Source organism: Zootoca vivipara, chromosome Z1 (assembly GCF_965207765.1).
Source record: "Zootoca vivipara chromosome Z1, rZooViv2.hap1.1, whole genome shotgun sequence".
Classification (NCBI taxonomy): Eukaryota; Metazoa; Chordata; class Lepidosauria; order Squamata; family Lacertidae; genus Zootoca; species Zootoca vivipara.
Genome location: NC_142583.1, coordinates 75,275,220 through 75,300,363, shown reverse-complemented (window position 1 = coordinate 75,300,363; position 25,144 = coordinate 75,275,220). Strand labels below are relative to the sequence as shown.

Below are 25,144 nucleotides of genomic sequence, written 5' to 3'. Positions count from 1 at the left end.
TGGGAATAGTGGCTCCCTCCGATTGTACCCATTCTGGAATTATACTTGAAAGTACTATTGCAGTTAAAACCTGTTCCTCACTTCCACTGTGTATTCATAAGGGATTTGATTTAGATTGGTCAGTTGGTTTTTTCCTACTTTCTTCAGTTTAAGCTTGAATTTTGCTAAAAGAAGCTGATGATCTGAGCCACGGTCAGCTCCAGGTCTTGTTTCGGCTGACTGTAAAGAGCAGGCACCCCCAAACTTCAGCCCTCCAGATGTTTTGGACTACAATTCCCATCATCCCTGACCCCTGTAGGCCAAAACATCTGGAGGGCCGCAGTTTGGGGATGCCTGGTATAGAGCTTCTCCATCTTTGGCTGCAGAGAATATAATCAATCTGATTTTGATGCTGCCCATTTGGTGATGTCCATGTGTAGAGTCGTCTCTTGTGTTGTTGGAAAAGAGTGTTTGTGATGACCAGCTTGTTCTCTTGACAGAACTCTATTAGCCTTTGCCCTGCTTCATTTTGAACTCCAAGGCCAAACTTGCCAGTTCCTTTTATCTCTTGACTCCCTACGTTAGCATTCCAATCCCCTATAATGAGAAGAACATCCTTCTTTGGTGTCATTTCTAGAAGGTGGTGTAAGTCTTCATAGAAATGGTCAATTTCACTTTCTTCAGCACCGGTAGTTGGTGCATAAACTTGGATTACTGTGATGTTAAAAGGTCTGCCTTGGATTCGTATCGAGATCATTCTATCATTTTGAGATTGCATCCCATTACAGCTTTCGCCACTCTCTTGTTGACTATGAGGGCCACTCCATTTCTACTACAGGATTCTTGCCCACAGTAGTAGTTATTATGATCATCCGAACTGAATTCGCCCATTCCCTTCCATTTTAGTTCACTGATGCCCAGGATGTCGATATTTATTCTTGTCATCTCATTTTTGACCACATCCAGCTTACCTCCATCCATGGTTCTTACATTCCAGGTTCCTATGCAATATTTTTCTTTACAGCATCGGACTTTCCTTTCGCTTCCAGGCATATCCGCAACTGAGCGACCTTTCAGCTTTGGCCCAACCGCTTCATCAGCTCTGAATCTACTTGTACTTGTCCTCCGCTCTTCCTCAGTAGCATGTTGGACACCTTCCGACCTGAGGGGCTCATCTTCCAGCGTCATAACTTTTATATGCCTGTTGTCTTTGTCCATGGAGTTTTCTTGGCAGGGATACTGGAGTGGCTTTGCCAGTTCCTTCTCCAGGTGGATCACGTTTAGTCAAAACTCTCCACTATGACCTGTCCATCTTGGGTGGCCCTGCATGGCATAGCTCATAGCTTCTCTGAGTTATTCAAGCCCCTTCGCCACGACAAGGCAGTGATCCATGAAGGAGGATATCATTACTAGACATCCATTTTTCAATTTCCCCCCTCCCTGTTGACTTCCCTCAGCTTCCATTACTGGTTTATTACACCAAATGTTACATTCTGCTTTTTATATAAAATACCGTGTTATCACATTGTCATACTCTTGTTCTCTGTAAATAAAATTGTAAATGTTTATTTAAATCCTGCCAGTGAGTCCACTTTTTTGTTGTTTCTGCAAATATATTGTAAAAGGTTCCCACTCTTTTTCAAAATCACTATTGTCCTTTTCACGCAGTTTGTCCGTTGACTTTGATAACTCTGCATAGTTCATCCCTTTTAGTGACTTTTTTGTGGGCTGATTCATTTTCCACATTGGACAATGTTTTATGACCAACCAATTTGCTAGACAAGAGATTTAAAAACAAACAAAAACGAGCATTTTTCTAGCAGATTTACAAGTCGCCCAAAGATTAATTTTCAGTATATGTTTATCTTGTTCTCAAATGTATGACATGACTGGTATTGAAGCTGCTATTTGATAGTAAATGAGTGTGTTACTAAGTTAAACCTGTTTGGTTCAGCAAGCAACTAAAATGATTGTCATAGTGTACTATTTTTCCTGTTGGTGTTAACTGATTTGTGAGCATGCTTGGAATTTTTTAAAAAAGCATGAGTGACATTCCCTGCAAACAAACAAGCAGTGCAGCATTAATTCAGATATTTTTGTCATTTTTTGAGAGCTGGTTTGATGTAGTGAATTTTAATTTTTAATTATTTTAAAATATGTTTGTATGTTGTTTTAAGGTCTCCCTTATTAAACCAAAGGGTTAAGGTGTTAGGACAGTGATGTCCAAACTTTTTTCAAAGAGGGCCAAATTTGATTAAGTGAAGGGCCATGATATTTTGTTAGGATTGAAGTTGTTAGGTTTTTTTAGGATTTTACCCCAGGAAATAAACTGCCACCGGGGGCAGATTAAACTGGCCAGCGGCCAGATTAGGTCCCCGAAACAGACTTTGGACATCCCTGTGTTAGGAGTAGAACCTTAGAATTTGAGGAAAAACTATACCATATAATGTACTACTATTTTACATGAATAACGCGGGTATTCTGAATTTTAAAAGAAATCAAAATAAAAACAAGGTGTTACATAATAAGATGGGAAAAGGTAAAGGGACCCCTGACCATTAGGTCCAGTCGTGACTGACTCTGGGGTTGTGGCGCTCATCTCGCATTATTGGCCGAGGGAGCCGGCGTATAGCTTCCAGGTCATGTGGCTAGCATGACAAAGCCACTTCTGGCGAACCAGAGCAGCACATGGAAACGCCGTTTACCTTCCCACCGGAGCGGTACCTATTTATTTACTTGCACTTTGAGGTGCTTTTGAACAAGTCGTGAACGACTCTGGGGTTGCGGCGCTCATCTCGCTTTACAGATGAGGGAGCCGACGTTTGTCCGCAGACAGTTTTTCCGGGTCATGTGGCCAGCAGGACTAAGCGGCTTCTGGTGAAACCAGAGCAGTGCACGGAAACTCCATTTGGCTTCCCACCGTAGCCATACCTATTTATCTACTTCAGGGATCTCCAAACTAAGGCCCGGGGGCCGGATGCGGCCCAATCGCCTTCTAAATCCGGCCCGCGGACAGTCCGGAAATCAGCATGTTTTTACATGAGTAGATTGTGTCCTTTTATTTAAAATGCATCTCTGGGTTATTTGTGGGGCATAGGAATTTGTTCATATATTTTTTTTCAAAATATAGTCCGGCCCCCCACAAGGTCTGAGGGACAGTGGACTGGCCCCCTGCTGAAAAAGTTTGCTGACCCCTGATCTACTTGCACTTTGAGGTGCCTTCAAACTGCTAGGTTGGCAGGAGACATAATAAGATAAGTTGTCTTAAATCTGCAAACAAACAAAAAACAAGAAAAAACAAAACAATGTGGTGGGTGTTGTCTACTTAATAATAAGTGCATTGTTAATTTGATTATGTCTCCAATTTTCTTTTCCCAAGCAGAGAAAGTGTGGTGTCAGCTCCCTTAAAAAAAGGGGGGGCAATCTAGGGGCGCTGGACAGATCTCTCCCCCCCCCCCAGCGCTGCATATGCTTGTTACAGAAATTCCAGGGGCGGGGGGGAGGCACATCTTTAAAGTTGTTACAATGTTACAAATATTATGCCTGAATATATCCTTTCGGCTTGACAGCTCAGGGAAGATGCGTAGCTTTATCATATAAAATCAGTAGTTTGTCCAATTCCTCCATTCCAACGCCATTTTTGCCCTTAAGGAAAGGACTCTCTTCCCTTCTGTTGTTGTTGTTTAGTCGTTGTTTAGTGAGCATAGCCTGGAGAAAGCCCGGTGATAGGCTTTTGGAAACTAGTTGTTGTTTAGTCGTTTAGTCGTGTCCGCCTCTTCGTGACCCCATGGACCATAGAACGCCAGGCACTCCTGTCTTGCACTGCCTCCCGGTTTGGTCAAACTCATGTTCGTAGCTTCGAGAACACTCTCCAACCATCTTGTCCTCTGTCGTCTCCTTCTCCTTGTGCCCTCCATCTTTCCCAACATCAGGGTCTTTTCCAAGGTTTCTTCTCTTCTCATGAGGTGGCCAAAGTATTGGAGCCTCAGCTTCAGGATCTGTCCTTCCAGTGAGCACTCAGGGCTGATTTCCTTCAGAATGGATAGGTTTGATCTTCTAGCAGTCCATGGGACTCTCAAGAGTCTCCTCCAGCACCATAATTCAAAAGCATCAATTCTTCGGCGATCAGCCTTCTTTATGGTCCAGCTCTCACTTCCATACATCACTACTGGGAAAACCATAGCTTTAGCTATACGGACCTTTGTAGGCAAGGTGATGTCTCTGCTTTTTAAGATGCTGTCTAGGTTTGTCATTGCTTTTCTCCCAAGAAGCAGGCGTCTTTTAATTTCGTGACTGTTGTCACCATCTGCAGTGATCATGGAACCCAAGAAAGTAAAATCTCTCACTGCCTTCATTTCTTCCCCTTCTATTTGCCAGGAGGTGATGGGACCAGTGGCCATGATCTTGGTATTTTGGATGTTGAGCTTCAGACCATATTTTGCGCTCTCCTCTTTCACCCTCATTAAAAGGTTCTTTAATTCCTCCTTGCTTTCTGCCATCAAGGTTGTGTCATCTGCATATCTGAGGTTGTTGATATTTCTTCCGGCAATCCTAATTCCGGCTTGGGATTCATCTAGTCCAGCCTTTTGCATGATGAATTCTGCATATAAGTTAAATAAGCAGGGAGACAATATACAACCTTGTCGTACTCCTTTCCCAATTTTGAACCAATCACTTGTTCCATATCCAGTTCTAACTGTAGCTTCTTGTCCCACATAGAGATTTCTCAGGAGACAGATGAGGTGATCAGGCACTCCCATTTCTTTAAGAAACTAACTGCTCAGCAATTGTCACCCTGGGTGGCGTATGTGTGTGTGTGTGTGTGTGTCCTCACGCTTGAGGGATTATGGCGGAAGGTAGAAGGGAATTATGGTGCTGGAGGAGACTCTTGAGAGTCCCATGGACTGCAAGAAGATCAAACCTATCCATTCTTAAGGAAATCAGCCCTGAGTGCTCCCTGGAAGGACAGATCGCGAAGCTGAGGCTCCAATACTTTGGCCACCTCGTGAGAAGAGAAGAATCCTTGGAAAAGACCCTGATGTTGGGAAAGATTGAGGGCACAAGGAGAAGGGGACGACAGAGGACAAGATGGTTGGACCGTGTTCTCGAAGCTACGAACATGAGTTTGACCAAACTGCGGGAGGCAGTGCAAGACAGGAGTGCCGGGCTTTGGTCCATGGGGTCACGAAGAGTCGGACACGACTAAACAAGAACAACATGGATGTTTTCCTTAACATGCTTAAGATGGCCCTGGGCGAGAGACCCGGGTCATGTCAAACAGGGAACGTTTCTCTCTCCCCCCCCCCTAACCCAGCAACATGTGTCCCACCCCCCTTCCTAATCGGAGTCAGGCAGCCGCCGCCCCCCCAGCTTCATATCTGCAGCCCGGGTCCCTTTCTAGCTCTAGGGAAGGCGCTTTCCTCTCATCGTTTCTGCTTCAGCCCCCAGGAGTCCCTGATCAACCGTTGGAAGCAGGCCGAAGCCCTGGTCAGCGTCTGGTTGGCAGCCTCAGAGGCAGGGCCAGGCGGGCATCAGGCCAGGCGGGCACAAGGAGCCAAAAGTGACAATACAGCAGTGTGTGTGAGTTGGTGCGTTATGAGGAACAGCTTAGGGAGCTGGGGATGTTTAGCCTGGAGAAGAGAAGGTTAAGGGGTGATATGATAGCCATGTTCAAATATATGAAAGGATGTCATATAGAGGAGGGAGAAAGGTTGTTTTCTGCTGCTCCAGAGAAGCGGACACGGAGCAATGGATTCAAACTACAAGAAAAAAGATTCCACCTCAACATTAGGAAGAACTTCCTGACAGTAAGAGCTGTTCGGCAGTGGAATTTGCTGCCAAGGAGTGTGGTGGAGTCTCCTTCTTTGGAGGTCTTTAAGCAGAGGCTTGACAGGCATATGTCAAGAATGCTTTGATGGTGTTTCCTGCTTGGCAGGGGGTTGGACTGGATGGCTCTTGTGGTCTCTTCCAACTTATGATTCTATGTGTGGAGTCCGGAATCCCTTCCCAAGCCCAGCTCTCTCCACTCCTGCACACACACGCCCCAAGAATCAGGTCTCGCTGCCCCTGGGCTTTGCTGGGATGCCCCCTGGGGGCGAAAAGCCAGCTCCTCCAGCGCTTTGGGTTTCTGTTGAGATAGCCCCACTTGCAGTCCATAGAATCGTGGAATTGTAGAAGGCGGCCCACCCGCTGCAATGCAGGAATCCTGCCCACAGTCATTCCTGGAGAGGCTCAAACCACCAACCTGGGAAGACTTACAAATCCCATCTGCGCGATACACGCAAGGCAGTCTCACCCCCTCCCTCGCCCAAGAATGATGGGGACTAGTTCGCTTCAGGTGCCATTCCACTCCCATCATTACAATTCCCAAAGGGTCCTGGAAACGGATTGTTTCACTGCTCTGGGAATTGTGGCACTTGGAGGGGGGGGAGCAATACTGCGTTAAATGTGTAGGGCAGGTGGGGCCTTAGGCAGGTAACCAGGCGGTGAGCCCCCACTCGGCCTACGGTAGGAGGGGGAGCGGCTGTTGGCTGCTTCTCCATAATCAAGGCAATAATCTCCATAGCCTAAAACAGCTCAAGGCCTGACTTTTCCTATATGAACCTACCCAGAGCTCATCCTCTGAGGACCCTCTTCGTGTGCCTCCTCCACGTGAGGTCCAGAGCGTGGCCACAAGAGAACAGGGCCTTTTCTGCAATGGCTCCCTGCTTGTGGAGGGCTCTCCCCAGGGAGGGTTGCCCTGCACCCTCATTTTATATATACAGGATTTGGTAAAGGTAAAGGGGCCCCTCACAATCAGGTCCAGTCGTGTCCGACTCTTGGGTTGCGGCGCTCATCTCGCTCTATAGGCCAAGGGAGCTGGCGTTTGTCCGCAGACAGCTTCCGGGTCATGTGGCCAGCATGACAAAGCTGCTTCTGGCGAACCAGAGCAGCGCACGGAAACGCTGTTTACCTTCCCGCCGGAGCGGTCCCTATTTATCTACTTGCATTTTGATGTGCTTTCAAACTGCTAGGTTGGCAGGAGCTGGGACCAAGCAACGGGAGCTCACCCCGCTGCAGGGATTCGAACCGCCAACCTTCTGATCAGCAAGCCCTAGGCTCTGTGGTTTAACCACAGCGCCACCTGGGTCCCTTGCCTATATATATAGATGTATATATGCTACATCTTTTTAAATGTGTCTTTGGGAAGGAGTGTGTGTTTGTGTTTTGTTGTTTTCTTTTACTTGTTTTTGTGTTTTTATCCTGTATTTTACTTTGTGAACGGCCCTGACATCTCAAGGGTGGCCTATAAATCTGGCTGCCCCCCCCCCCACCCAAGCGGAGGCTGTGGATGAGCAGGGGGCAACGCGGCTGCAGCCAGTCTCCTCCTTTCCTAAATGCAAACGCACCTTGTTGAAACCACCCTGTCGCCAGCAGTCCATGCGATGAGAAGAGTGCCTCTGGGTGTGTGCAGAGAGCAACATCGCCACCAGGCAGGAAGGAGGACCCGCCACCGGGCCGTGATCTCCGGGTCCCTATCCTACCAGGGTGCAGAGGAGGAAGAGGGCGAGAAGCTGGTTAACGAATCCTAGAGCCGCAGAGCTGGAAAGGAATCCAGAGGTCATCTAGCCGCCTTTCGCAGGCAGAGCCCCTTGTCCAATTTGCCGCTTGATTAGCTCCGCGCCTGTTTCCCGACACTCGCCGCTGTTGGTCTTAATTTCCTTTAAGTGGTGATTAATTACTCTTCCTCTCCCGCGTCCATCTCCTCCCCTCCTGCCACCAAGCATTTGCATATTAATCAAATCTGCCTTTGATGGCCTGACAGGCGAGGAGGCGGGGGGGGGAGCGGGAGGCAAAGGCGGCCCCTCCCCTCCCCTCCCCACCCCCGTCCAAGAGCCATTCCCCGGGATTGGGACGGACGGCTGCCGTCGGGGCCAAACGCGGGGAGGAACCTGGTGGAGGAAGAACGAGGAGGAGGACATACGAGTTATGGGCTCATTCTGTGCTGGATCCAAAGCTATGGATTTGGGGGAACCCCCCCCCGAAACTCAGCCCCTGGAGGAGGAGGACCGAAGAGCCCCCCCCCCATTCTTTGCAGGGCAACCCGACGGGGAGCCGGGCGAACTGCATCTCCCCGGGCGCCTGGCAGAGGCCCGGCTGCAACGCATGCCGGAAAGTGTAGTCTTCTCGCCCCGTCCGCCCCGTCGGGGGAGCCGCGGGTGGAACCGAGAGCGGGTAGCGAGGGGTTGTAAGAGGCTGACTTTGACGGGGCGGGCGGGGGCCCTTCCTTCGCTTCCAGGAGGAGGAGAGGAGGCAAGGCGCGCATTCCCAGAGGCAGGCGCTGCGGGGCCTCTGAGCGCATGCAGAGTGCGCTTCCCGTGGGAAGAAAGCGCGCTCCGCAGGGCGACCGGGCAGCAGCCAGCCAGCGCCTGGCCCGAGAGGAGAGCGCCCCCTGCTGCCCGAGGGAGGAAGCGCCGCCTTCTCAGCGCACGGAGCCAAGTTGGCTGAGGCTGATGGGAGATGTCGCCTGATTGATTGATTGATTGATGGCATTTGTATCCCACCTATTCCTCCGAGGGGCTTAAGGCGGCGGAGGTAGTTCTGAATAGCTGGAAGGCACCAATCTGGGGAAGTCGAGGAGGAAGAGGAACGATGGCCGAAGCGGCGCAGCTTCGCCCTTCGAGGAATGGAAGGCTGTCGAAATTCTGCCTGCAAGATCAGCTCACCCTGACCCCCCCCCCGAAGACACCCACTGGACCACTTCCATCAGAGGAACCAGCGCCGTCCCAGGGGACACAGAACAGCTGTTCCGCTTTTGCAAGAACCTGCACTTTGGAATTCCCTGCCTCTTGAATCCAGGCAGGCGCCTCTTTTCCGCTTCAGCTTCATTCTTAGTGTTCAGACAACCCTACCCAAGGGTTTGAATGGTTTCAGCCTATTTTGACTTTTTGAAAGCTTTAAATGACTGCTGCCAATTTTTCCTTTTGATTATTTTTGTAAAGTGCTGTGTTTTTCAAAATAAAAATAAAAATCCTATTTATGCAGCGCATAAGAATAATTTAAAAATTAAAGTGAGTTGCATATGCTCCCCAAGACAGCAGCATGCCTTGGTCTCAGCTGATGGATCCAGGGAAAAGCCTGTCCCCCTGAGAGCACCCAATAGTTCCTGTGAGCTCCTGCCCCCTTGGGCAGTTCCGTGACTGATGTGTGAGCAAGGATCGCTGCCCTACCCAGGAGAAAACCTGCTCCCCGGCTGCCCCTGTTGCCATGCCCCTGGGCGCAGGGCAACTCCTCAGGCACCCTCTCCGCCTGCCCCTTGGGGCTAGCCAGGAGACTGCCCTGCGCCACCAGCTGTGCCAGCCTCTCCAAAGCATGCCAGGAATTCAGACGCTCCCAGGGGGGAGCACAGCCCGGTGGCGGCTTCAAAGGGCGCTGGGCTGTTCATATTTCTGCAGCTGCCTGGGATTCCTGCCCTGGGAACGGAAAGCCACCAGCACCTGAAACGGAGCCCCATGAAATTGGGGGTGGGAAAAGCAGGAAGAGGCAGAAGTGGCCACAGCTGCCAGGCTGGGAGAGAGAGAGAGAGCTCCCAACTGGGGCAGTGCCCAGCTGGGGGGCAGCAAGCGTCTCCCCAAAATGGGGCAGCTGTGCCGGCTGCTCTTTCAGCAAAAGGCTGGCAAGACTCACGGTTATGGGTCCCAAAGGGGGAACGCCTGTCGAGCAAACCAGTGGCAGCAGGACAGGGTGGGGGGGGACCCTCCAGCCGTGCCCCCAAGCAAAATACTTCTAGCCTGGAGGCTACTAAAGATGACCCACAGGGGAGGGAGAGCAAGGGGACCCAGGAAGCTGCCTTAGGCCAAGTCGGAGACTTCCAGGGTTTGGGGCAAGGAGTCTCTCCCAAACCTACATGGAGATGGAAAGAGATGAACCAGCAACCTCTGGTCCTTGCCCCATGGCACAGGAGTTGGGGCAATGGACGAGGACATTGAAGCTGCTCACTGTGAGCTGCCCTACCTTGCAGGGTGGTTGTGAGAACACAATAGGGAGGGCGGCTGCATGTGGCACCTTGAGCTCCTTGCATTGCATGGTGGGATCTGCGTTGGATGCCAACCTTAGATGCAAGGGCAGGGAGAGGCTCCGCTGGCAGAGGGGAGGAAGATCTGGGAAAGGGGAGATTAAAGGAAGGGGTGAACTTCAGACCAGAGAGAGCTGCAAGCACAAGACCCTTGAAGCTGATGGGATCAAAGCAGGAGGAGAGGAGGGTCAGTGTGGGGACCAGAGGAGAGGCCAGGATTGTGGCAGAAGGGGCAGCAAAGAGAGATCTTGGGGGATGCAGATAAGGAAGCGGCAACGAGAGCCCCAGACCATGTTCTGCACGTGGGGAGAAGAGAGTGGAGGGGGGAGGCTTTCCTAAGCATACGGAAACCCTCTCTCCAGGATAGTGATGGACGCAAGTGGCGTGCGTGAGTGGGCCTCCATTGATGGGGAAAAAGGTGTGCCGGGGGGGGGGGCAGGCTCAGCCCCACACCATGTTCCCTTTGTGGCAAAGCCCTGAATTCATTTGGCTCAGATTCTGGCAGGATGAGCCCCCCCCCTCTCACTCTTAGGAAAGGAACCAGTCAGCTTTTCATGATTTTATTGTGAACAGTGTAAAAACCACATGGCAGGCGCAAATCCCTGAACACACCGAGCGGAACAAAAAGGGCAGGGGGAGAGGAGAACACTCCTGCCTTCAGGGCCCCACAAACAAGGGGGCACCCCAATGCCACCCATCAGCAACAGCAGCCCCACACCCTCAGACGCTCCAAGCTACGGCCACAGGCAGGGGGACGCACACACCAGGGAACTTCCGGCCCTCCCCATTCTCGGCAGGACCTATTGCACGGGGTTCCTGCGAGGGGCACGGCAAAAAGGAACAGTAGCAGAAGAGGACTTAAGCCCCACAGAGGCAGTAGAGTATGGGGGGGTGGGGGGCTGAAGAGGCAGCTGCTTGCCCTACTGCAGGTGCATCATTCCACAGACGGTGGGGGCAGAGACCTGCTTTGGAGAAGGAAGGGCTGCCCAGAGCAACAGGAGGGCAGAGCCCCCTGCCCCACTCCTTGGCCTCCCTTTCCCGGATCTGCATCCGGTCTCGTCAGCTGGAGAACGTCAGAAGCCAAAGGGAGGGCAGAGGGGAGATTGAATGGCCAGTTGCAGAGGCCGTAGCTGAGCCAGCAGTCCCACGTGCCTGGGGGGGCTCCCACAGGCAACTGCGCTTGCGCCCTCCATCGCCAGTCGCCGTCCGTCCGTCCCCGACCCGCAGGAAGGGTGCAGCGGACAGGCCTGTCCCCCCATCTTCAGCCGCAAGGGGCCCAGGCGGCATCTCAGGTTGCAAGCCCAGCAACTTCTCCGCCGAGGCGTTTCGCTGAGGGAGGTGCCCGAGGCCGCGCAGCCAGGAGGAGCTCAGGAAGGCGGGAGGCGGCGGAGGAGTCTCCCTGGAGGAAGAGGAGCCGGGAGAGGGATTGCTGCTGCTTCCTGGGAGTCCCTCGGGAGCTGGGTCCCACTAGCACCCCACTTCGCCCCTCCATCCACCAGGGGGCGGCAGGACACCCTGCCCATGTTGCTGGCTCTCTTTCTGCTCCCCTCCTTCCACGCCCAAAGCCCCACACGGGGAGAGGGGCCCTGGGGGAGAGGCAGCAGCCCGCTCCCTTACGGCAGCCTGAAACGGCCGCCCGCTCTTCGCCCACCGGCTGCCTACCTACCGCTTCAGAGGTGTTGCCTGCCGCCGCCAGGGGCCTTGACAAGGGGTGGAGTGGCGTGCACCGGGTGCTTCAGCTGCAGGACAAGGTGGCAGCCTTCGACTTCCGCGCCCTGGGAGGGAAACACAGAAGCCCCTTTGTGGCCACAGCTGGGGGGGGGGGCGTGGGCAGGAGCAAGCAATGCCCCCCTCAGCCTGATCCAGCAGACTCTTAAGGAAGGGGGGGGAACCTCCTCACCTGCAACGCCACATAGGCCTTCTCGGCTGCTTCCCTGCAGGCGTAGTTGACGAAGGCGCAGAACCTTCGCGGGAGGCAGCGGATGGAGTCAATGGGCCCAAACCTGCGGCCCAAGGAGAGTCGGGGTCAGCAAAGCGCTGGGGATTTCGGAAGCAAGGCTCCCTTCCCAGTCTGGGTCAGCTGGCCACCAGCTGAGGCTCCGAGGGCCAGGGGAGGGGGGAAGGAGGGGCATACTCACGGCTGGAAGTAGCGCAGCAGGACCTCCTGGGTGACTGTGGCCGTCAGGTTCCCCACCCACACGGGAAACCTCTCCCTGGGACAAGAGCACACCCGTCACCCACAGCCACAAGGGGAGCCAGGGGACTCACCCCCTCCCTCCCAACCCACAGCTCCCTTGGGCTCGCAAATCCAAGACTTCCGCCCCACCCAATTCTCTGTGCGATACAAGCTGGAAGTTTCTAGCTGGAAATTTCCATTCTGCCTGGAAACAAGCAGAAAGGTCCTAATATTTGAGCCTTCGGAGAAGCTGAGCTCAGCTTATCTCTCGCTTCCTGTAAGAACAGGCCAGGGGGAGCCTGGGTTTCACTTTCTCTTTCCTTCTTGGCTCTCTCTACCTACAGTACTTTCGTTTCCTGTGTGGCGATCTGTTCAGAGTACGTTTAAGGGCTAAGTTTTTAGTCTTATTTTAAGTGCAAGTGAAGGTTTTTGCTGCAACTATCCCAAGCCAAAAGAGTTGGCTTCACAAACTGTTCTACTCATTTCCCTTCAGCAACTAATACTGGATGAAGCTGACTTGAATCGGCGCTATTTTGGGAACCCTGCATGGAGTTTAAGCTTTGTTTACTCAGCTAGCTAAGCGTTGTGACTTGGGCCAGAGGCAAAGTTGAGCAGAGCGCCAAAGTTTTTTTTTTGTAAAGTACTTTTGATTTCGTTTTATAATGTATACAAAACATCTATTTTTTTAACCTTTGATAATAATAATAATAATAATAATAATAATAATAATAATAATAATAATATTTATACCCCGCCCATCTGGCTGATTTTGTACATGCTCAACCCCCGCTCTCAGAAACTGTCTGGATGCTGCAGTTCACGAAAGGGCATTGAACGCAGGAGAGGCAGCAAAGGAGCTCGGGTTCATAGTGTCCATGTGGTCCGAGTGTTGGACTGGGACCAAGGAGAGAGCAGAGTTCAAATCCCCACTCAGCCATTAAGCTCCCTGGGGGACCTTGGGGGCCAGACATTCACTCTCAGCCTCACCTACCTCACAGGATAAAATGGGGCCGAGAACCAACCCCTCCTTGGAGGAAAGAAGGTGGGGTAGAAATGCTCTGGAGCCCTGAGACCTCCCCCCTGGCGGCCTTACCTGACTGGGGCCTGCACAGCTAATGGCGGCAGCCCTTTGCCCTGAGAGTTGGTGATGGTGAGAGATGCCAGGTGCCCTCCAGCCTGGGAGATGCTTCTGACGGGTTGCCCACCTGACTGCTCACCTTGCCAAGAAGGAAGCGGGAGAAGAGGAGGGGGGAGGAAGAGAGGAGGAGGAGGAGGAGGAGGAGGAGGGAGCAATGTGTTAGGACCAGCAGGCTCAACGCCCCATCCCAGCCCATGGGGTGCTTGCGATCCCCACCACGCCGGGTTTCTGTCATGTGTGCACGGAAGGAGCTGTCCCTCTCCTTCCTGAGAGCCCTCTTACCAGCCGGGAGCAAGGAGGCTTCTCTGGCACGGACGTTCCACTCGGGAGGGTAGTGGCCAAAACCGTTTTCCTGTCCAAAGAAAAATATCATTTGCTTCATTCGTACACTACCGTGTTTGTTTTTTAAAAAACACATTTTTATTAAAGATTTCTTAGTTTACAAAAATACATGTGTTATCTCTTCACAAGACAGAGAAACCAGTAGGAGAACACTTCAGTCTCCCAGGACATTCTATACAAGATCTCAAAGTAGCTGTCTTATTACAAAAGGATTTCAGAAATAGACTGGAAAGAGAAGTTGCTGAATTGCAACTTATTACCAAACTTAAAACCACGGAGAGACCTGGTCTGAATAGAGGCATTGGATTCTTATCTCATTATACATGATAAAGCTATTTTTGGCCATCTCACCCCTTGCTTTTTCCTGTAAGATCAATTGCAGTCGTTAACAGTCGTCAACAGGTTTACCACTCCTATCAGCCAATCACCCATTCCCACCACCCTCCTGAGTAATACCCCTCCCCACCCTCTCACTATATATAAGGGTCTGGTGATGTCTGTTTCAGTGTATCCTGAAGAAGTGTGTATGCACTTAGTTGGTCTCTAAGGTGCTCCTGGAAGGAATTTTTTTACTCTTTTTTTCAGCTTGTGTTTTCTACAGATCAGTTTCATTTGTGGTGAGACGTGAGTGTTATACACGTTCCCTGCCGTGTTTTGATATTTTGGTGATTAACAAAATCACAACATGGCAGAGCTGGAAGGGACCCTGAGCCATCTACAGCGGTACCTCGACTTACGAACAACAGAATTTTTCGACTTACAAATGGGGGTAATGGCCGAGCGCTTATGAATGTCTCAACATCCGGGGGGTGGGGGAACTGCGGCGGTTTTAGATAGGGATTTTTTAACTTACGCATTTTTAGATAGGGTTGCTTCGACTTAACGAATTTTTCCGTTTCCAATGCATTCCTATGGGAAATCGTGTTTCCAATGGCGTTTTTTGACTTACGAAGGTGCCTTCGGAACGGATTAAATTTGTAAGTCGAGGCCCCACTGTAGTTCAACCCCCTCCAATACAGGAATCTCTAGCTGCGATTCCTCCAAGGAAGGAGAGCCCACAACTTCCTGAGGGAGACCAGACCGTTCCACGGCCCAACAGCTCTTACCCTCAGAAAGATCTTCCTGGTGTTCTGGTGCCCAGAAATCTCCAGTGTCGCAATGGGCCCATGCCAGTAGCAGAACGTGCCTAGCGCTGCTCTCCATCCCACGGAGACCCCCTTCCTTCCCTCATCTGATCCCCACAGATGCCCTGACCTGTGCAGACTATCCCTGCCAAGCTGCACTCCTGGATCCTGGCGGCCCCAAGCCCGGCTGCAGCCCTAGGCGCCCTCCTCTTAAGGGCACGGCCTCCAGCTCAGCTCACCAGCAGGAGCTGAACCCGGCACTTCTCCAGCTGGATGGCAGCATCTCCACGGAAGCCGTCAAAGTGCAGGAGCTCCTCGAAGGTTCTCACGGCCTCTGCGTAACGCTGGTGGGAGGGAAGAAGAACGGTCGCTATCCAGCCTTGCCAGGGACACAGGAGGCCACCCTCTCACCCTTGCCCCCACCCGTTTCGCCCCTACCTTGAGGCCCATCAGGGCCTTGCCCTTGCGGAAGAGGCCTTTGGGCCAGCCAGGGTGCAGGCTGAGGGCCACCTGGGCATCGCGCAGGGCCTCCGCGTAGCACCGCAGCCTCTCGTAGCAGAAGGAGCGATTCCCAAAGAACCTGGCGGAAGGGGGAGGGAGAGGGTTAACTCGCGGGCATCCGAGGAAGATGGATGCTGGACAAAAGGAAGTCCAGGCTGGGAGGACCACCAACGTGGGTGGCTTTAAAGGAGGACAAGACAAAACGTTGGGAGGAGGAGAGCTTTCGAGGGCCAGTGGCAAGGACAGCTAGGCTCCTCCTCCACAGGTGGAGGCTGCAATGCTTCTGAAAATCAGCCGCTGGAAACCGCAGGAGGGGAGAGTTGATCTTGTGTGCGAATCCTGATTCCCACACTGTGAGGACAGGAGGCTGGGCTAGACGGGACAGTGGCTCGATCCTTGTGCAGAGCCTGCTCCCTGTTCCATCTGTCTCAATGCAGTCCTGCCACAATCCGCCCTAGCTCTCCAGGGATTCAGAGAAGGGTCTTCCCCAAGCCCTGCTTGGAGACGCCACCGTTTGAACCCGGAACCTTCTGCCCACAGAGCACGTCCTACCACGGAGCTGCAGCCTTACTTGGAGTCACGTAATGGGTGGTCCCAGGGCTCGGGAGCAGATTTCTACCCAGTCAGCTTAATGGTCCCGGGGAGACTCCAGGGAAGGGGTTCTCCGGATCCTGCACCTGACCCTGCCAGGTCCCCAGAGGCTCCCACAGACACCCCCGTCCCGCTGGGTCTCTGGCACAGCTCCCGCAGCCACGCACAAGGGAGGGGACCTCACCTGTATTCCCGCGGGTTGAGCTTGACGGCCTCTGTGAACAGGAGCACAGCCTCCTGGTAGCCCCCCTGCTTGGCAGTCTCGTTGCCACAATCTTGAAGGGTCATGCAAGAAGCAAGAAGAAAGGGAAGGAAGGGAGCTTACTGAGAACCCGCCTCCAAGGCTTTGCCCTCTTCAGGCTAAGCGCTCCTGCTCAGCACCTCTGAAAAGGGAGGCAGGGGGCAGGCGGGCAGCACTCCTAGGCGAACACACACCTGCCAGAACCATGCTCTGCTCCACAGGAGTCATCTGGAGCCCAGACTTCGGAACCTGGAAGAAGCAGCAGCAAGGAAGGGGAGCCTGAGTTTCTGTCATTCTGCTCGAGAGGAAACAAGGCCACCATTCCCCCACCTGCCGTTCTGAATCTTCTACAGAAGCAGAATTCTAACCAGAAGTGCCCACGAGTGACGAGGATTCCTTGCATGCACAACTTAGGGGACAGAGAGCAATGGGCCGTCTTCAACTTAAGTTAGAGCAGATCTACTGAAATGAATCAGCCTGAGTTAGTCAAGTCCATGAGTTTCAATGGAGCAAGCTTGCTTTCTGCTGCTCCAGAGGGCGGGACCCAAACCAATGGATTCAAAGGACAAGAAAGGGGACGCCAGCCAAATGTTGGATAGAACCGCATTGCAGGGGCTTGGACTAGATGACCCGCAGAAGGTGGTGGACTCTCTTTTGCTGGAGGTTTTCAAACTGCAGTTAGGGGGCCACCTGCCAGGGATTCTCTGGTTGAGTTTCTGGCATTGCAAGGGGTTGGGCTAGATGACCCTTGGGAACCCCTTCCGACTCTATGATTCTATGAAAAACAACCCCTCTTCAACCTGTCCTCACCTGCTGCTGCTCTTTCACCTCGGACTCCTTTCTGCCAGGTTGGGCTGCCTTCTCCTTTCTCGGCAGCGGCTGTGAGGGGGCCTTGGAGCCCACTTTGAGGCGAGCTTTCGATACGAAAGTGCTGGTCAGATCCAGCTCCTCCTGCGGTCAAGAGACACGAAAGAGCAACTTTTTGCCACCTCCTGAATCTCTTCCCTAAAAAAAACAGCACTTCCCCCAAGAGAAGCCGGGTCACAAAGGCCTCCTACCCGCCCCAAACAGGACTCACGTGGAAAGGCAGCTTCCTGTTCCATGGGGCAGGGATGGGCCAAGCCACAAATAAAAACAGCCTCTCTCTGCCCCCTGACCCTCGATACACAGTCTGCATCAAGCCAAGGCCCACAACACAGAGGTCACAGGGAACTGGGGCAGAACGCCCCTTGGGGCAGAAGGCCCCATCAGATGTCAAGGACTTTTAGAAGACATCTGAAGGCAGCCCTGTATTTTAATGTTTGGTTGAGAGCCACCCAGAGTGGCCGGGGCAGCCCAGTCAGATGGGTGGCATATAAATAATAAAATTGTTAGTGTTGTTATGAGAAAGCAAGTTCTGCCCGGCTTCTTCTTTTCAAAGAACGTAGAAAGAAAATAGCTGCTGCTAGAGGTTGAGCCATACTGGGACCCCGACACACAAGGGGAGAATAATTCCTCCACCCCCACAATACACATTTCCCCCCCTCACAGGGAATTTCCCCCTAAACAAGAAGCGCAGACAAGCCCCAGCTGTGCCAAAGAGAACTTCAGGGACGGCACCAAGTTGCCTGCCCAACTCGAGGGGCTGGATTGTTCTCCAAGACCCACAGGCTCCCTCTTCCCCGACCCCCCCCTTGCTGAGCCAGAGGAGTGTACGGGTTTCCCACTTGCCTCCGTTTCCTCCTCTGTGCTCCTGCTGGGACTCCTGCCCGGGGAGGCCATGTTCTCACTGAGGTCCTGGGTGGAGCTCTCCTCCGAATTGGGAAGGGCAGGTCCCAAGGCACTCGGAATGGCAGCCAGGCAGTCAGAACCTTGCACGCCGCTGCTGTTCAAATACTCGTCCTGCCACAAGGAGAGACACAGCCTGGGAGGGGAGCAAGGAGCCACCTGCCTCTGGGGCAAAACCAAGGGATTTTCTGCAGAGCTGGGGGCTCAGCGCAAGCCACCTCTGCCATGCTCTGCCCAGGCCAACCCGGGTCAACTTTGGGGCTCTATGCTAAATACAAGGCCCTCGCTTGCCAATGAGCTTTGCTAACCGTGGCCCATTTTGCCAGCCTGGAAGCAGCGCAAAGGTTCAAGGTGAGGAGAAGGGTTTCTTCCTGAAGGCCACTTTCCCGAACCCTCATTGCAGTTTGCCTGCAGGGAGGTTGTGCGATGCTGCAAATCCCTTTTAACGGAGCAACTTGAACCTGCCAGCAAGCAACTCAGGAATGTTCTGAAAGGGCTGCACATTCCCCCCCCCGGGGGGGCAGATCTGCAAAGGTGCCGACTCCTACAGTGGCCACTCACTGCCTGAGCTATGCTCTTGGCCATCAGCTCCTGGTCTCGCTTCTCCTGCTTCTTCCGGTCCTTCTGCCTCTGGAGAGGAAAGAGAAAGCAGCACACGCAATGGGGTCAATGGGCGGACACGGAGGCGCAAGGACAGCCTCTCCCCCAGCGGAGCCCACCTTCTTCTTCATCCTCTTCTTCTCAGCCTTCTTCTTGATGCGCTCCTCTTCGGCCACCAACTCTGCTCCGTTCCTCGCTGCTTCCTGAGAAAGGTCAGGACAGGGAGACCTTTCAGCAACGTCAAGCAGGCGGGCACAGACACACATCGCTGTCCTTACCTGCCCCAGCACACACTGAGGCTCCCCACAAAAAGGGAGAACAGAATTCAAGCGCGGGCTTCATGACAGCCCTCTTTAGGGAAGTTTTTAATGTTTAATACTGTATTGTGTTTTAATATTTGGTTGGGAGCCACCCAGAGTGGCTGGGGAATGAATAATAGTAATAATAATAATAATAATAATAATAATAATAATAATAATAATATTTTCAGGAAGTCTGTTGTGGCAGGCAGCAAAGATGGAAAGGACGGCAAATAAAAGGGGATGGAAACCCCCCCCATTCCTTCCAGAGAAATAAGTTGGCAGCTAAGGGTGAAATCCAGAGAATGAGGCAAGAGCCATGGGGTTGCAGGAAGTCAAGGGAAGAAACAGCTGCCCTGGATCAGGCAAGGCTGGAGGAGAGCGAAGAGGCCCTGGCTGCAATGCCTCACCTCAGCTGTGAGCTGCTGCTTCCGGGGCAGAGAAATGCCCAGCAGAGGGCTGTCTTGACTGCCGCTTGCTGGCGGGGCAAAGGCAGAAGGCTTGCAAAGGAAGGATTTCTTAAAGCCACAGAATGTGGCTGGGCTGCCATTCTGGGCCCTCTCTTCCTCCAGTTCCTCCTCGTCGCTCCCCCAGTCGTCGTCACTGTAGTCTTCACTGGCTGAGGCCTCACAGAACCAGCAAGGTCTGTCGTCCACGTCTGAAGAGAGAGCACACAGCCAGCGTGAGCTCTTTTGGAGGACAGGCAGGCGGGAGGGGTAGCCCAGCTGAAATACCCTGGCTGTGGCCCGGGGAAAATACCCAGCAAAGAAAGGAAAGAGGCACCGTTGCCGGGAAAGCAGCGGGCAGGGCAGGCACACAAAGACATGCCCTCTTGTGCCCTCTTGTCCAGCCATCAACTTAGAGCTAGCCCTGACTTAGTCTCTGCTGTTATGGCAGGTCCGAAGCTAGGACTTCTGAAATATGCTTAGCCTTTGCCTCTGGTGAGCTTCTGGGACAAAATGTGGCAGCTGTGGGGCAGTCCCTAAGCACCTGTCTCAGCGGATCAGAGCCATCCTGATGCAGAAGCCAAGCTTGCAGGGTCAGGCCAATGGGCTATCTAGTCCAGCATCCCACACTTGGGGCCCCAACCAGATGCTCCAATGGGGTGCACCACCAGCAGGAACCTGAGCAAAACACCTGCGATTCCCAGAAACTGGTGCTCAGGGGCATAGAACTTCCCCGACTAGATGCGCTCCTCTTCGGCAACCAACTAGCAGCCATGGGCAACCCTGTGCCCCCTCCGTCAATTTAAGCCCACCCTATGAGCCGTCAAGAGAGCTCCCATGGTTTGCAAGGGGCGTTTGTCATTTGCTTTGATGCATTCCCTTAACAGTGCCTTCAGGACTCAGCAACTCACACCATCTCCCCCCCCCCCCCGCAATATCTTTGTGTATATCCTAGAACCGTAGAATTGGAAGGGACTCCAAGGGTCATCTAGTCCAACCCCTGTATACACATCTAGGCAGTATTGTATACACGTCTAGGAGTATTGTTTACAGGTGGTCGGGAGAGGTTGTTGCTGTTATTGATGTTACTGTTGCATCTTTGGTTTCGGATTTTATGATTTATGTGGAAATTGTTTCCGTTTAATTGTGTACTTTTTGATGTGTTGTAGTTATCATTTGTGACTTTTGTTACGTTTGTGATTGTGTAAATCTTGTCATGTTGTAAGCTGCCTTGAGCATGCTTTCAACCGGCACGTGCGTCGGCGGGAACTGGCCCAGTACACCTGAAGGAGCGTCTCCACCCCCATCGCTCAGCCCGGTCACTGAGGTCCAGCTCCGAGGGCCTTCTGGCAGTTCCCTCCCTGCGAGACGTGAAGCTGCAGGGAACCAGGCAGAGGGCCTTCTTGGTGGTGGCTCCCGCCCTGTGGAACGCCCTCCCGTCAGATGTCAAGGAAATAAATAACCACCTGACGTTTAGAAGACATCTGAAGGCAGCCCTCTTTAGGGAAAGTTTTTAATGACTGGTGTTTTAATGTACTTTTTAATCTCTTGTTGGAAGCCGCCCAGAGTGGCTGGGGTATAAGTAATAATACTTATTATTATTATCCTTATTCAACTATGGAAAGGCGGCATACAAATAAAATGCTGCTGCTGCTGCGATGCATTTGCATGTGCGTGCACCCCCCCCCCCAGAAGGCCCAGTGCACCTGCGGCCCTGAAGTGGGGCATCGCCCCCCCCCCGCGCCTCACCTGAGCAAATCAGTCCCGCCTCCGCGTTGGCTTCGTGGACAAGGTAGGGCAGCGGCTCCTCCAGCTGCTGCGCCATCACCTGCTGGGGGTGAGAAGGAGGGGCGGGGCAGAGAAACGGGGAGTGACCGGCGTCGGGGGGGGGCTCCTCTCTCGACCCCTCCCCCTCCCCTCCCTTCCCCCTCCCGCGCTTCTCGCCCACGCACCTGCCAGCGCTGCTCCAAGAGGTCCAGGGGGCCGCCCGGAGCCGGACCTGCGGGGAAGTGGAAAGTGAGAGCCTCGCCCGCCCCCAAGGCGCCCCCTTCTTCAGCCCGGCCCCCTCCTCGGCCTCCCCGCCCCCCTCGTACCCGCCTCCCTCGGGCAGCCCGGGCGGGGCAGAGCCTCTTCCGGCCGCGCGTGAGGCATCTCGCCGCTGCGCCCGCCCGCCACCCGCTTCCTCCCGGAAACGGAAGTCGCGCCGGTGGGAAGTGACGCCTTTCTCCCGGAAACGGAGAGGCGGGCGCCATATTGGTCGAGGGAAAGTCACCCAGGGCGCCATCTTGGCTGAGGGCAAGCTCGCCCGAGTCCCTTTTCCTTGCTCTGATGCGGAAGCGGGCGGGAAAGGAAACTAGAGTCTCTGGCAAACACATACAGAAGTATGTAAGCCACGTGTCTGAAATAGTCCAGGAGAGCAATCCTGAAGCCATTTTGACTCTTCCAGTAACTTGAAATATTCTCCCCATAGTCTCTTTGTTCACAACTCCTGTCTTTAGGGCGTATTTGTGTATGAATAGTGTTAAATAAAATTCCCTAACAAATAAAATTCCCTATAAAATTCCCTAACAAATAGGGTGAGCCTGTTTACCTATTTATCTACTTGCACTTTGACGTGCTTTCGAACTGCTAGGTTGGCAGGAGCTGAGAGCGAGCAGCGGGAGCTCACCCTGCCGCGGGGATTCGAACCGCCGACCTTCTGATCGGCAAGCCCTAGGCTCTGTGGTTTAACCCACAGCACCACCTGCATCCCATTGGTCTTGAGCTACAGGGTGGCAATTTCAAAAGTTTATATAAGAGCTTGCACATCAATGTTCTGGGTTCCTCCTCCCTCCCTGCGTGGGGTGAGCGGGGGTGGGGGCTGTTGCAACAGTTCTGGAGTTCTGGGCCCTATATACTTTTGAAATTGCCTCCCCTGTAGCTCAAGACCACCACCCCCCCCAAAAAAAACATCATACATACATCACAGAAAGAGGTGGTCCCCAGCAGAAATTTGAGTGTGTTGCTCCTCTCCTGTCTGCAAGGATACCATCAATACCAGGATACCATCAATACCAGGAAGGATTCTAGAGCAGATCATTAAGCAAACGGTCTGTGAGCACCTAGAAAGGAACACTGTGATCACTAAAAGTCAGCATGGGTTTCTGAAAAATAAGTCAGACTAATCTGATCTCGTTTTTTGGCAGAATTACAAGCCTGGTAGATGAAGGGAACGCTGTGGATGTAGCCTATCTTGATTTCAGCAAGGCCTTTGACAAGGTGCCCCATGATATTCTTGTAAAGAAGCTGGTAAAATGTGGGCTAGACAATGCTACCATTCAGTGGATTTGTAACTGGCTGACTGACCGAACCCAAAGGGTGCTCATCAATGGCTCCTCCTCATCCTGGAGAGAAAAGACTAGTGGGGTGCCACAGCCATCTGTCAGGAATGCTTTGATGGTGTTTCCTGCTTGGCAGGGGGTTGGACTGGATGGCCCTTGTGGTCTCTTCCAACTCTATGATTCTATGATGCCTGATAATGCCTTACTTGACTGCATTTTCCGGGTAGCCTGGCCATTCCTTGGAGATGGTCAATACTTAGTTCCTGAATCTCTTACGCATAGTGATAGTGTGCTCAGCTTAACAGATACCTGTCAGCCTGTATTTGCAGAGAGGTGAAAACCCCTACAATCCAAAGACGATTGGGAAGCTTTTTCCATTTCCTTCCTCCTTGCAGAAAAATATTTGAGGTCCATTTGGGAGAGTCAAAATGGCTTCAGGATTGCTCTCCTGTACTGTTTTAGGCACTATAATTACCAGTATGCATGCATGTGTGTTTGACTTTAGAATTCCTATAACAACAACCGCCCCTCTGGGGCTATAATTTCGATTCAATTTGCCCCACAAATAATAACCTGGTATGTTGTAAATGGATGTCTGAAGAGATTTGCATGTCAGGCCTCCTAAGGCTATTCGCAAGTGTAGCTGCGCACATAGCTGGAGATAGGATATCACATAAAAATAACCCATGTTGCATTCTCTTACGAAATTACTTGTGGCATTCTAGCACTTTGGGATCAACATTTTCTCAACAGTGTTCTATGCTTTTCACTCAGCAGGAAGGTCCAAAAAATGACTGTAAAAATGCAGTTTGTTTTGTTTGCCTTTTTTGTGTTCTCAGGTGTCAAAGTTAGCCTCCTGGCCCTTGCACATTCAGCAGGACTGAGGGGGGAAACTCTGGTCAAGAAGTTTTTGAAAGTCTAAGTACACACCATGTTAACCAGATCACCTCTGTCTTTATGCTTCCTGACGCTCTCAACGACATAGCTGCCAAGTTCTCCCTTTTTTAAAGGGAAATTCCCTTATGCTGAATAGGCTTCCTCGCGAGAAAAGGGAAAACTTGGCAGCTATGAGACAGGACTTGCCTTTGCAGAAGCCATGCTGGCTCTGCTTCAGTAGGGCTTGTTCTTCTATATCCTTGGTTATTTTATCTTCAACAATACTTTCTGCCTGTTTTCCCAAGACTGAAATTAAGCTAAGCATCCCAGGTCCCGTTCCCCCCCCCCACTTCATCCCATTTTAAAAACTGGTGTTATATTGGCTACTTTCCAGTCCTTTCATTAGACGATCAGCAATTTCACCTTCACGTTGTTTGGGAAATCTCCGGTGGATTCCATCCAGACCTGGCGATTTGCCAGTTTTTTATTTTGTCTAAGAGACTTCTAACTTCCCCTCTTATCAGTGCTCTGTGCGTCAGAGTTGTTCAAAGGCAGTTCAGGCACTGGGACCTGCCGCACATCTTCTGCCATGAAGGCACTGTGCCTCTGAACACCAGTTCCTGTGGGGAGAGTTGCTGCTGCACCCGGGTCCTGTTTGTGGGCTCCCTTGGGGGCATCTCTTTTGCCACTGAAACCTGCTTTGGAAAGAGCCAAAAAGAAAGCCTTGCAGTTAGCCAGAGCAGAAATGCAAATCGAAAAGCATGACCCATTCAACCGTGGGGCTCAGTTTCCTGCGCTGCAGGGGGTTGGACTAGATGACCCGTTGGGTCCCTTCAAATTCTACCGTTCTGTGGTTCGAAGTGGCATTCCAGGGCGGCTGTCCTGGGAAAGGGCCGGGAGGTGGACATCCTCTCCCCCCTTCCTCCAGGAGTGGACTGAAATACCTAAGCCAATGAGTGTTGTCCATCCTGGATTAAGGCCACCACCAGCAGGGAAGTCCGTAAGCTCATTTCCTTCTTGTCACACTTGTCCCGGCCACCATGGAGGATGAGGAAGAGGATGCCTTGGCCAGGAGCCGCCAGGAGCCCTCCATGGAGGTAAGGCCTGCAATGGTCCCTGGGAAGCCGGAGATGAGGGACGCAGAGTCCAGAAGGAAATCTCTCCCTTCAGGGTGGCGGTCCGAGGAGAGAAAGGTGTGGATGGCAGACCGGGAGGTGTCGGACTCTGCTCTGGCTGTGGGAAGCTGTGATCTCACAGACGACAGGGAACGTCTTGTGGTAAAGAGAAGGGCGGGATCAGGTCCCGAGCGGGTTAGCGCTCTGAGGCTAACCTCTGGGCCCAGCGATGGCAGTCTGGGCTGCGTGTAAACAGAAACCCATGCAGCTCAGGTGTCGAACGGAGACGTCAACAGCCGCACACCTTTCCGAAGGCATTTGATGGCAGCCCTGCGGAGGGAAGTTTTAAATGTTCGACGTTTGCTGTGTTTTTATCACGTTAGGGTGGGGCAACCCAGTCAGATGGGCAGGGTGTAAATATTATAACAGTATTATTGTTATTAGTTATGGTGGGCTGTGCTTCCTCCATCGCAGCGGGTTGGACTAGATGACCCTTGGGGGCTCTCCCAGCACTGTGATTCTAAGGACAGAGGGAAAGGCTGGCAGAGGCAGGCAGGCAGGCAGGCAGGTGAGCC

The 25,144-nt window shown here is 52.6% G+C and overlaps 1 protein-coding gene across 4 annotated transcripts; it reads right to left on the bottom strand.

Annotated features, from left to right (window-relative positions):
* Nucleotides 1-10,577: 10,577 nt before the first annotated feature.
* On the bottom strand, nucleotides 10,578-21,449 carry TTC31 (tetratricopeptide repeat domain 31). Of its 4 annotated transcripts, none has more exons than XR_009558102.2 (18): nucleotides 21,352-21,445; nucleotides 21,211-21,257; nucleotides 21,008-21,089; nucleotides 19,223-19,470; nucleotides 18,633-18,716; nucleotides 18,475-18,543; nucleotides 17,857-18,027; nucleotides 16,957-17,097; nucleotides 16,341-16,395; nucleotides 16,090-16,180; nucleotides 15,252-15,393; nucleotides 15,053-15,157; nucleotides 13,630-13,699; nucleotides 13,303-13,418; nucleotides 12,172-12,246; nucleotides 11,934-12,036; nucleotides 11,700-11,808; nucleotides 10,578-11,432 (listed from the first exon to the last, which is right to left on the bottom strand). XR_009558102.2 is itself a non-coding variant. In XM_060278281.2 (18 exons), exons 1-17 carry the CDS (start codon nucleotides 21,407-21,409, stop codon nucleotides 11,704-11,706), a joined length of 1,767 nt encoding a protein of 588 aa, XP_060134264.2. In that variant the 5' UTR covers nucleotides 21,410-21,449; the 3' UTR covers nucleotides 10,578-11,432; nucleotides 11,700-11,703. The 4 variants fall into 4 exon arrangements, 2 of the variants coding, with proteins under 2 accessions (XP_060134264.2, XP_034992662.3); XR_015947836.1 differs by having other exon boundaries at nucleotides 21,008-21,086; XM_060278281.2 differs by having other exon boundaries at nucleotides 13,303-13,426; nucleotides 21,008-21,086; nucleotides 21,352-21,449.
* Between the last annotated feature and the right edge of the window lie 3,695 nt (nucleotides 21,450-25,144).

Bases quoted from the DNA above. Each gene is read 5' to 3' on its own strand.
- TTC31 (XM_035136771.3), bottom strand. From the start codon at position 21,409: ATGCCTCACGCGCGGCCGGAAGAGGCTCTGCCCCGCCCGGGCTGCCCG. The intron at 18,544-18,632 runs GTGGGCTCCGCT...TTTCCTCTCCAG, and splicing joins AGAAGAGGATGAAGAAGAAG to AGGCAGAAGGACCGGAAGAA. The intron at 12,247-13,302 runs GTAAGGCCGCCA...CTCTTGTCCCAG, and splicing joins GCTGTGCAGGCCCCAGTCAG to GGAGAGGTTTCCCGTGTGGG.